The following is an 11,594-nucleotide window of genomic DNA, read 5'->3' as shown; positions in this document are numbered from 1 at the left end:
GATAGCGGGAGAAAAGCCGTTGCCTGCCACCAACCGCCGCCTCTGCGTTTCCCAGGCTGAAACTACAACCCCCAAAAGGCAAAGGAAGGAGACGCAGCAGCCTGTCGGCAAGGAACGGCACTTGGCACGCCGGGATTTGTAGTTGAGGCTTGCTAAGCTTAATAGGAGCGGTTGTGCGCGATGCATCTTGGGAGCCGTAGTCCGGCACGGTTCGCAGGGAATAAATGTAGAATGAATGAATGTATTAAAAAGTCAGTTTGCGTGTGTATGTGTATGTTAATATGAATATATGTGTGTGTGTGTGTATATATGTACATACACACATATATAGTATGTATACAGTATATTTATATATGTATATGTATACGGTATATATTTATACACACACACACACAATATGACTTTTTATCATTAATGAATATATATCCATAATGGTCTGCCACCTTATGCACAGTGTGTGTGTGTTTAATGTATATATTAAATTAGAACGTAATGTATGTCAGTGTTCCCTTGATGGGGGCAGCTTGTATGCCAATGAAGGTTGATTTATGTGTACGTGTATAAAATATACATTAAATATACATTAAATATACAATATACATTAAATATACAATATACATTAAAATATAATGTATAATGTGTGTGTGTGTGCACAATGTATTTATTAAAGTATAATGTATAAATGTGTGTGTATATATACGCATGTATTAAAATATGTGTGTGTGTGTGTATACACGTGTGTGTATATAATGTACACACACACATATATATGTGTATAATATATGTATATAAATATATATGGGACTTACTCCCAGGATTGGGCTGTAAGGTTACAATTCCACCCATTCCTTCCCGAGAGTAAGCGCCACTGACTATAATGGGCCTTACATCCGAGTAGACATGCACAGCAAAGCGGCGCCACTTTTGTACTGACACGGGTCTGCGACTCCTGCGTGTCGGCCGTTCAGTCGTGACCCTGCGCGCCAGCACAGGTGAAAAAAACAGTAGCGGGGGCGGGCGCAGAACGCCGCGGCGGACCCTGATTGGCGGAACGGGCGCGCGGCGGAAGGCGAGGATTGGCTGGCCGGGGCGGGGCGGGGCGGGCCGTGCGCGCGCGGCTGCCGAGGCGATTGTTCCCTCAGCTGGCGGGCTGCGGGAGCGCGCCCCTGAGGCGGGGCGGGCTGCGGGAGCGCGCGCGCGCGCCCCCGCTGCCCTCCCGGCCGGCCAGGGGCCGCCATGCTGTGCGTGTGGGAGGGCCCGGCGGGCGCGCTGGCCCTGGTGGTGGCGTTGGTGCTGGCGCTGAGCCGGAGCGCGGCGCTGTCCTGCCTGCTGGCGGGCGGCCTGTACCTGGCGCTGCGCCTCCTCAGCCTCGAGCCCGTCGCCCCGCAGCGCGCCCAGCTCGTCGTCCAGCCGCGCGGCGCCCCCGCCCGCGTCGCCCACCGCGGCGGCGGCCACGACGCGCCTGAGAACACGCTCGCCGCCATCAGGCAGGTAAGTCTCTCCGCGCCTCAGGGGGAGGGGGCCAGTCTCCGGGGGAGGGGCCAGCGAGTGCCCCTCCCCCGCGGGGCGGGGCTTTGCTGACCAGGCTGCACTCCTATCCACACATACCTGGGAGGAAGCCCCACTGACTATAATAGGCCTTACTTCTGAGTAGGCCTGGGCTGTGAGGCTGCAGTCCTGTCCACACTTACCTGGGAGTAAGCCCCATTCACTTTAATGTGAGTAGGCATGCGTAGGGTTGGGCTGTCACTCAGCACCTTTACAGTACAAATTCACCTGCGTCATGCACATGTGTGTGGTATCTACATGTGTGTGCATGAATCAATTAGCTGCCTATAAACGTGTATATAATGTATCACTGAGTATATGTGCTGTCGTGTATGTATGTGTATGTATATGTATACACATTCATATACCTATATCTCTATATTTTTCTTATTTGTATGTTCGTGTGTATGCATGTGCACGAATCAGTTAGCAACCTACACACAGGTGTGTATGTATATATGTCTGTCCATGCACTAACATGAGTGCAGGTACATGTATTTTTACATGTGTGTTTGTGTTCCTGAATATTTATCAACCTACACACATAAGCATATACATATCTCTGAGTGAACATGTTTGCATTTTTGTTTGCATGCATGCATGTACCTATATAGATATATACCTATATGTATGTGCTTATGTATGTTCATATATACATGTTTATGCAGGTGCATGAATCAATGAGCAACCTATACGCACTTGTGTGAGTGCATATACATGTACTATATCCACATGTATGTAAATATGCATATACACACTTGTCTCTCTGCGTGTGTGTGTGTGTGTGTGTGTGTGTGTGTGTGTGACTTACCAGGCTGTATGCAAACATTTATGTATATATATGCACGCATATATACAGCATATACATGCAGATATATGTACTGTACAGTCCTTGTTCGGCTCTAGGGTTAGGTTCCTGGAAACTCCAGCAGGTAGCGAATTCGCAGTTAACAAACCATTGATCCTATGGGATAAATGGGGTCAGGTACAAGGAGTACCATGGGGAGAAGGGGTACCTTCCCTGCCATCAGAAGAATCCAAGACCCTCTGAAAGTGCCAAAGGTTTCTGAACACTGCAGAGACCTTTCAGAGGCTGCTGGGACTTTCAGAATGGCACCCCTTTTAAAATCTGGTGGAAGCTTCTGCCAGTCATTTTAAAGGGGTTCGTGCTGGTCACAGGCACCTTTCTTTCAAGATACCACAGGGATGCAGTAGTAGGAAGGTGGCTGAGGGGTGTGGGGGCCAAGCAACATCTGGGAGGGGTGCTTGCCTCACCTCTGGTGCAGCCCACTAGCAACCTGTATTCTCAAGCTGTTCATCTATGTACCATCATGCTCCTTTTTTCCCCACTGTACTTTCCACAGCTTGGCTGGGACAGGATAGGTTTCCAGCTTAGGATATGACACATTTGATGCGCATGACGGCCAACAACTGATGTTAGGGTACATGACCAAGTGGTGCAATTCTGTGTCTGTTTAGGCTTCTTGAATCCCTTTACTGGAATTTGAGTAGCCCAAGGTGGTAGGAAAGCTTCAGTGTCCAGAATACAGGAGCTGAAAAGAAGCTCCTAGTTGTCTTGTATTGAATGGGACTTGGGTTGGAAGGGAGAGCCTCTTGAGGATTTGAACCTATTTCTTCATGTTGAAATGGCAGGCTCCTAAACAAACAAGCAATTGCAATTAAATGTAAATTAAAGAACACACTTCACTTTGCAAATGGGAGTGATTAGAGCATCATCGAACCTCAGGGATTATGTAGATCACGTAGACATAAACAGACACTAACAGGGGAGGTGATGTACATGTATTTGTGAATCATTAATGGTAAATATAGTAACCTTCCTTTGCCCCAGACAATTGATAGCAAGTTCAGGGAGGAAGGGAACTGTGAGATCCCTGTTTACTCCTGTATCTAAATTGTGTATACTCTTTCACAATTTCCTCTCTTTATCTCTGAGAGGGATATAGATAGGCTCTCATTGTTTGTTCTGGCTAGTTCAATATTGTATATACACTAAGATTTGCAGAAGCCCTTCAGACAAGGAGGCTTTCACAATCCTAGCTGGAGATACCAGGGAATGAACATGGGATCTTCTGAATCCAAAGCAGTCTCCCTGACCAAACCCTGGTTGTTTCTAGTTATTTGTTTTCTCTGGAATCTGTCCTCTTATTAATTTACTCGCCCTAGAACTGGCACAAACAGCAGACCTTTCATGGAAGCCTTTCTACTTAGCAGTAATATTTCCTCATTTAACATCCAGCTTGTTGAGATCGGAGAAGTACTCATAGGTTACGTCTGTGTATTTTTCTGCCACGTCACCTTAGTTACTCCAGCCAAGATACCAAGTGTACACCTTTGCCAAGTTAGATTCCCACGTGTCTGTACGACTTCTCAGCTGAGACTTGTTGCCATAACTAACTTAGCAACAAGCAAACGCTGAGTGCTTTGACCAAGATAATACCAGGGTTTTGTGTGCTCAGCAAAGCAAAACAAGCTTCTGACCCAAGGAAAACCAGGTCTAGTTTATTCAAAGTGTTTTGTGCAAATTAAGTCAACACACCTGTCTCTGCCTGCAGATTTTACATAAGGTGTCACTTTCCAAAATTCAGCATGCAAGGTATTTGAAATGTTTGGTCTACAATGGAGAGGCAGGTGGCAAAGTGAAAAAGAAGCCCATTCCTATCCCCGGATGTGCCTTCCTCTGAAGAAAGCCTCAGTCCCCGCAATGCACTGGCAAAATAGCTGAGCTTTTGGGCTCATCGGCAGGGCAGAGCTTTGCCAGTCGCCCGCCTCAGAATGTCTCCCCCCCCCCTTCCCTGAAAGTCCTTACTGCTGCCTGGAGCTCTTACCTTGCTCCAGAAGGCGCTTGTCCAGCACTGGGCCCAGCACCAACTGGTGCTGGGCCAGTGATCACTCCTTACAGGGTACTTTTGGCATCAGCGCTGGAGGGCCATAGGTTTGGGTCCTGAGGAAGGTGACATGGTCAGTAGGCTATGGCGGGTGGGGGGGATAGAATCAAGGGAAATAAAAATTGAGGACATGAAACTGGGTGGAAGACATGCCAAACCTTTCCTTGGGTCTTTACCACAGGCCACCAGTATTTCCAGATGTGTGTCTTTGCCCATGAGGGTTAGAAACTTACATTTTTTAAAAAAATTCTTTTCCTGTGCAAAACACGTTTAGTAACTCCTCAAATCAGGGAGGAAGCTAAGCAATACCTTACCTCCAGTGTGCTCCTTAACACTGCTCCCCACCTGCTGTCTGAAGTGGAACAGTTCAGAATTTGGCCATCTTAGTTTACAGTCTATATAATACGTAGCCTGCATCTTAGTAAACAGAAGTGGAACTTAGATCACTAGGATGTGCACTTCAGTGCAAATTCAGGGGGTTGTACTAGAAATGTGTGAACAAAATGAGTCCACTCAGGCCCTATTTTATTAGGCAGGCTAATATCTAGGTATTTCTGTGGAATTACATCCAGCAAGGCATTTGTTAGAAGTCATAGTATTGTATTGCAGATATAAGAATCTATTACTATAAATTGGCTTAATAGCCGTGGCGAAGAGCAAAGTCAGTCAATGGTAGATTTAATTTGCAGTGTGATGTTAGCATCATGCTCTCTGTTGTCAATAGTACATTCCGATATACTCTCCTGTTTCAAGAGGTTTGGTGGGCCGCTGTGAGATACAGGAAGCTGAACTAGATGAGCATATGGCCTGATCCAGTGGGGCTGTTCTTATGTTCTTAGGTTTGTTTTCATTTTCATTTCTTAAGGCAGCTGATAATGGTGCAACAGGTGTGGAAATTGACCTGGAATTCACTGCCGATGGCATCCCCATCCTGATGCACGATGAAACTGTAGACAGGACCACTGATGGGTGCGGAAGTTTACGCGATTTGACATTTGCTGAGATTAGACAATTTAATCCAGCCGCTAAACATCGATTATGGTAAGTGAGCAATTTGTGTATCACCTGCACTTACTCATAGAAATTCTGTACAGACATGTACTGCTTAACAACCGTTCGCTTAACGACGGGCTGCATATATGATGGTGGTCAAAGCACAATAAAGAAGCTCTTAATGAGGCAGTCAGGTCTCCCTTGGCCTGCAGCAGAGTGACTGTTTACACAACAGCCTCTTAATACAAAAAAGAGGCAATCTCCAGTAGCCTGTGCAGCCAGCAAGTGTTTGGCAGGGAGTGTCTGTTTACACAACAAAAGCAATAGATTGGATTGAATATTCACTTAATGACCTAATCACATAACAATGGGGATAGGAGAATGTATCTCCATCATTAAGTGGAGCTTATTTTAGTTCAGCTGAGTAAACCTCACTTCTTCCAGTCTAATCCTACTGATTGCAATCAGGAAGTTGGTTGCAATTGCATTTCAGTGTTTTGAGCCTCTGCAGTATTTTGAGCCTCTGCAGGGCTCTCTGTACTCCCCCCCCCATGTCTCAAAGGTCAGGGTTGAGTACAAACCAAGCCCCTGGGTACGATTGTTATGATTGTGTCACCGCCTTTCCCCCTCCCCATCCCTTAAAGGTGCAAAGGCAGAGCAACACCCCAGCTTGGGAAGCTCTGCTTCATGGTAGCGCAATACAGATTGAATCGTTCCCCTCCTTTGCTTTGGCAAAGTTTTCTTGCCTGAATGTGCGCCACTGAAGCTTTCATACTTCTCCCTATAGGAGGGATTACCGTGGGGAAAAAGTTCCAACGCTGAAAGAAGCTGTTTTGGAAAGTATGCATCACGACCTCATCATCTACTTCGATGTCAAGGGCCATGCAGATCAGGTATTGTCTTTTGCCATCTTGAGCTTCAAATCCTTGTAAGGCTTGGGCAAAGCTCTTTTGCTTGACCTGATAAGAGTTGGAGACCTTTTATTAGATATCAGAAGGGGTTGACAAGCCAAGGCATGAAGTTTTTCATGCTGCTTCTTTTCCAGCCCTGACTAGGAATGCTAGCTTGCACACCTGCTGTGCTTTCCATTGACTCTTTGGGTTTGCAGCAATCTCGGGATCCCACAGCCATGTTCACTTCAGTCCCTTGCTCCTGTGAGAGAAAGAACTAAGCAAGGAACTGTCTTTTCTCCAATTGCAAGGGAGGGGTAGAGAAGGGAGCAATATCCACCATGTTGCATTTCTGAAGCCCTTTGCCCCATTCATTGCAATAGGTTGTCTTATCCTCTATGGCCAGTTTTCTGCTGTGATTCACAGGAAATCAGACAACCACTTGAAGTGACCTAGTGTTGCTGCATCAGAGTCAGACCATTGGTCCTTCTCATCCAGCAGTGTTTATTTGGACAGGAAGCAGTTCTTCAGGGGCCCAGGCAGGGCTCTTTCCCAGCCTTGTTCTCCAACTCCTTTTAAGTGGAGATCTCAGGGACTGAACATGGGACCTGTCTTCATCAGTGGTGGCCTTCCTCTGCCATAGATCTCTTCTGCGAGAACAGTTCTTTGCCTTTACCTTTTGACTGCTTGGTAAATCTTTCAGCTGTCCTTATTCTCTGGCAGGCTGTTGCGGCCCTTAGGCTCCTCTATATGGAATATCCACGGCTCTACAATACCAGCGTGGTCTGTTCTTTTATGCCTGATGTTGTCTACAAGGTAAAGGTTACTGACTGGTATTATTCCTGTATTAATGCCTCCATATTTACAGTCACCACTGTAGGGAAGCTGATTCTTCTTTTGGATACCTGCAGTGTTATCCAGTCTGAAGCCACCCGCATCCATTCCTCACATTGCAAGGGCAGTTTGTCAAACTGCACAGGGCAGTAAATGCACCTGCAAAGCTCCATCTGACATTTCTCAGACAGGCTCAGAGATGCTTTGGGTTTTTGGCTGCAGTTTAACACTTTAGTTTTTCCAAAGCAATCGTTGTGCTAATCTGGTGCGACAGAAGCAACGCAGAGGATTGTTCTCCCTTAACCCATTTCTGCCTGGCCCACAGGTGTACACATTGGTCCCTGTTGTGTATATGCAACGTGGGGCAGAAGTGGCTTAAAGACTATGCAGTCTCATTTCAGCAGAAGTTTGTGGGCTGTCCACTGCATCTGCGGTAGAAACGGTAGAGTACAGCAGTGCAAAATGATAAGTTAGTGCAGGCTCCCAAAGCAGTCCTTCCCACTCACCTTTGGGGCCATTCAGGCAACAGCAGCTGTGTGTTGCAAGGGTGAGTGGGAGGAGCTGCTTAGACTTATGTTTGGGGCCCTGCACTCCTTATTTTGTGCTGCTGTAGCTACTCAGACTTTGGGAACCCTGTAAGTATTTGCAGAGAAAGGGACAGGAATATGATTGTGCTGCTGCCAGGGCTGCTTAGGCCAGTGGTTCTCAAACTCTCTGGGAGAGCTTGAGAGCCACAAAGTTCTTGCGTGGGCGGGAGGGGGGAGGCAGCAGGAGCGGGGGAAGGCAGTGGCGCAATCCCCAGGATCGCGCCACTCAGGGGGGCTGCAGGGGCTTGCAGGCGCCCGCGATCGCTCCGCATCTACTTTCACTGCTACAGGGAGCCCTGCTGCAGGTCGCTCCCCGTACCCCCGGGAGGCTGCAGGGGCTTGGGTATGTGTGGCTGCCTCCTCCCTGCCTCCAGGCTGCCCCCGCTCCTTAAGGGGGCAGGGGCCAGGGCCCGCAGGCTGGTGTGTCACGACGCCCCGGTTTGAAAAGCCCTGGCTTAGGCTCTCCTGGGGAGCCTGTGACCCCCATTGCATCCCTCCTGGCAGCTTCAAAGTAAAAAAGAAACAAAGCACTTCCTGTTTTTGTTGTGAAACTGGAAGTGTGTTTTTGTTTTGTTTTTTGCTTTTTAACAGCAGTTTGGAGGCTTAGCAACAAACAATCCTTCCCTCCTCAGCAGCACCACAGATGGTGTTGCTGCCAATTTCTGGGGAATGGCCCTTTTCCAGTTTCCCTGTTGGGAACCACTGCTTTAAGGCAAATAAACAACAAACCTGGTGCAAAATGAGGCCCAGCAGTGCTTTCTTTACAAGTCCCAAACCCCTGTGCCAGATTACCGAACCTGGCAGTCAAGCTGGTATGGTGACAGGAGTCTTTTGCCCTCTGATTACCTTCATTCCAGCTGCTCTTTTGGTCTTCCAGATGAGGCAAGCCGATAGGAACATCATAACAGCACTGACCCACAGACCGTGGAGCTTCAGTCACCTGGGAGATGGGACCCCTCGCTACGAGGCTGCCTGGAAGCACTATTTGACCATGGTGCTGGATGTCGCCATGGACTGGGCAATGCACCATTTCCTGTGGCAGCTCTGTGGCACTTCAATTTTTCTGGTGCAGAAAGACTTCATTTCACAGTAAGTGGGAGGCCTGGACCCTGGCAAGTACCTGAGTTTAATTCCTTCCCAGCTAATATACTTCTCAAGGGTTCATGGACGTAGAGAGAATAGCACACATCACCTTAAAGAAGACCTACAAAGGGGAGATTTTTCCATTGGTGAAAGTCTCACATTGGCTTATGTTTCCATCAACATAATTTTGATTTAGGCCAGTGGGTCACGACCCACCAGCCGTGGAAGCACTTGTCCCTGCCCCTTTAAGGGGCACGGGGGGGGGAAGGCAGCAACACAGTCCCCAGGATTACGCTGCTGCCAGGGATGGGAGGGTTTTTTTTTACTTAGCTGCAACCAGTGCTGCAGTCCTGGGGGGGGGGGGGTCCAGGGAGCTCTCCACAGGGCTCTCTGTGCCTGCCCCCCCCCCAAAAAAAAACAGCACTTCGGTTTTGATACAACTCTGCATGGAGCAGTCAGCATTACCATTCTCTCTTGTCCAAATCTGCCTATTTGTTCTCTTGTGCTCTGTGTACGTTTCCGATCTGCCCTCTACATTTCACGCTTATCCTTAAACTGTAGTTCCTTCAGTTTCAGAGCTACATGAAATTTCTTTCTTGGCCTGCACCTCCCACAGCAGGAAGAAGCAAGTCTTACAGCCCAATCCTATTCTGCTCACCTGCCCCTCAGTACAGTGGCACCAGAGAAGCAACGGGAAGTCTCCCTGAAGTAAAGGAACATCAGTTTCCTTACCCCATGTAGCACCCCAACAGCCCCTGTGTGTCTATGTGGATCTGCATCTGTGAAGTCACTGGTGCAGACCCAAGTAGTCCATGTAGAGCTTTCAGGCATGGGAGGGGGGAAGTTAGGATTTAGTGGCAGTCTCTGCCACTGCCTTTCTCCTGGACCTGAACCGCCCCCACCCCGGTTGCCCTCCCCTGCTCAAATTTCCCCCCCTCTCGGCGTTCCCCTGCCTAGAAACCCCTCCCTACCATGGGCTCCCGCTAGAAAACAGCACATCTTTTTTTCTGTGATGCTGTGTTGTCTTTGATGCTATTGGGACAGGGGTGGGAAATGGAGGAAAAGATTTTTTTGTTCCAAAGAAAATGAAATCACTTGCCCTTGCCTTACCTTGTGCGTGTGTGTTGACCCTTTTAGGGACTACGTGAGGAAGTGGTCTTCCAAAGGAGTTCAAGTTGTTGGTTGGACAGTCAACACTTTTGCTGAAAAAATGTATTATGAAAATGTCCTCCAAACCACCTACATCACCGATAGCCTATTAGAAGATTGTGACCCTCACTACTAGTTTTCAGCCTTTACTGGACTTTTTCTGGGTTTGTCTGTGTAGGCAAATTGAAATTCACCGGCAGTCCAATTTTCAAAGTTTGTGTTCAAGGGTGCATTGGCTTTCTGGAACTAAATCTTTAGAATGCAAATTGCATCAAAAAAATTTTCTTTCAGCATGCTGGACGGAGCCTTAACATTACAATCACTGTTAGTCTTAAGAAGAAGAATAGCAATTGTCCATTAAGAACAAATAATGGGCGTGTAACCTCAAAGGATCAAATCAGGTTGACTCTGCAACAGCGCCTATGTAGGACTTGCAGTGGTTTTACACTTTTGGTAATAATTAAGCTGCTTGTTTGGACTAAATCTTGAAATTAGGCCTTCTCAAGGCACTGACATGACTTGAACCTTATTAATCAATTTGTACTTGGAGAGAAAATTGTCTGGGATGCGGGCCAAAAGGGGCATGTGCTTTTGAAATGTAGAGACCATGCTTGGAAGTAATATAGTATCTTTGATACCTCATGAGAAGGGGGCATATCACAGAATCTTATCTGTGGGGGGCACACAATTGAGGAATATCAGTTTAGAAGCAGGTAGGGAATAATGTAAGTTCTGGGCTAATGCAACAGTGAAGACTTGAATATAGGGGGAGGGGGCAAATTTACTAGAATATGTTGGCTTCTAGTAGGGTGGAGACACATTATCTCTGTGGCATTTCCCAAGCCGTGTGCTATCCCTTGAAGCTGGCCTTATGAGCATGAACTTAGGAGCATGTACACAGGGCAGAATTTACATCCAGTTTGTTGTTTCAATAAATCTTTCTGGAGCTGCCCATGTGACCCTCTTGTTTACTGTTCAAATTGGTAGTTTGGGTGATAGCAGAAACTGGGCCAGCTGGCAGCTAAAATGGCCACCGATGACAGGAAATAAGAGGGTCCTTGTTGGCTATGGAAAACATACAGCTGCACTGGCGTGGCAAAGAGAGGCCTCTTTACAACTCTGCCTTGCGCAGCTTTGTTGTATAAGTGATGTAACTTCAGTAGTCGTTCCAAAAACGGTTGACAACGGAATGGGGATGAAGGAATGCAGATCTGGGATTACGTGTTATGCATGCAAGAGTTGGTTTTAAAAGAGCAGAGTTCTATGGTTCTTTATAAATTTATGTATAATTTTCTGTAAAAAAAATACTCTTGATTGGAAGATCAGCAAAAACATTCAGTTCAAATAGAAAATAATGCCAGACATTTAGAGAAGTCCATTGGCCATTATTGGGGATAAATCACATTAATCCAGGTCACGATCTCCATGAAAACGGTGGCTCCACACTTCTTAAGCCACAATATAGACTGGGGAGGGCTGCCCTGGTGAAGAGCTCCATTTTGTTCTCAATATATTGCACTGCATTCTCAAAACCATAATAAAGCAACATGACAACCAGTGGAAAAATGTGCAAAATTTTTGGTGCAAAATCCTTCTGTTCC

General features: G+C 47.1%; 1 protein-coding gene across 1 annotated transcript; it reads left to right on the top strand.

The window, feature by feature from the left end:
* Positions 1-1,220: 1,220 nt before the first annotated feature.
* On the top strand, positions 1,221-11,559 carry GDE1 (glycerophosphodiester phosphodiesterase 1). The gene is made up of 6 exons (XM_066640699.1): positions 1,221-1,491; positions 5,323-5,498; positions 6,238-6,343; positions 7,064-7,156; positions 8,639-8,850; positions 9,982-11,559. Exons 1-6 carry the CDS (start codon positions 1,237-1,239, stop codon positions 10,127-10,129), a joined length of 990 nt encoding a protein of 329 aa, XP_066496796.1. The 5' UTR covers positions 1,221-1,236; the 3' UTR covers positions 10,130-11,559.
* The last annotated feature ends 35 nt before the right edge of the window (positions 11,560-11,594 follow it).

Source organism: Tiliqua scincoides, chromosome 13, assembly GCF_035046505.1.
Source record: "Tiliqua scincoides isolate rTilSci1 chromosome 13, rTilSci1.hap2, whole genome shotgun sequence".
Classification (NCBI taxonomy): Eukaryota; Metazoa; Chordata; class Lepidosauria; order Squamata; family Scincidae; genus Tiliqua; species Tiliqua scincoides.
The sequence above is the reverse complement of the archived record's forward strand: the minus strand, read 5'-3'. Positions and strand labels throughout refer to the sequence as shown.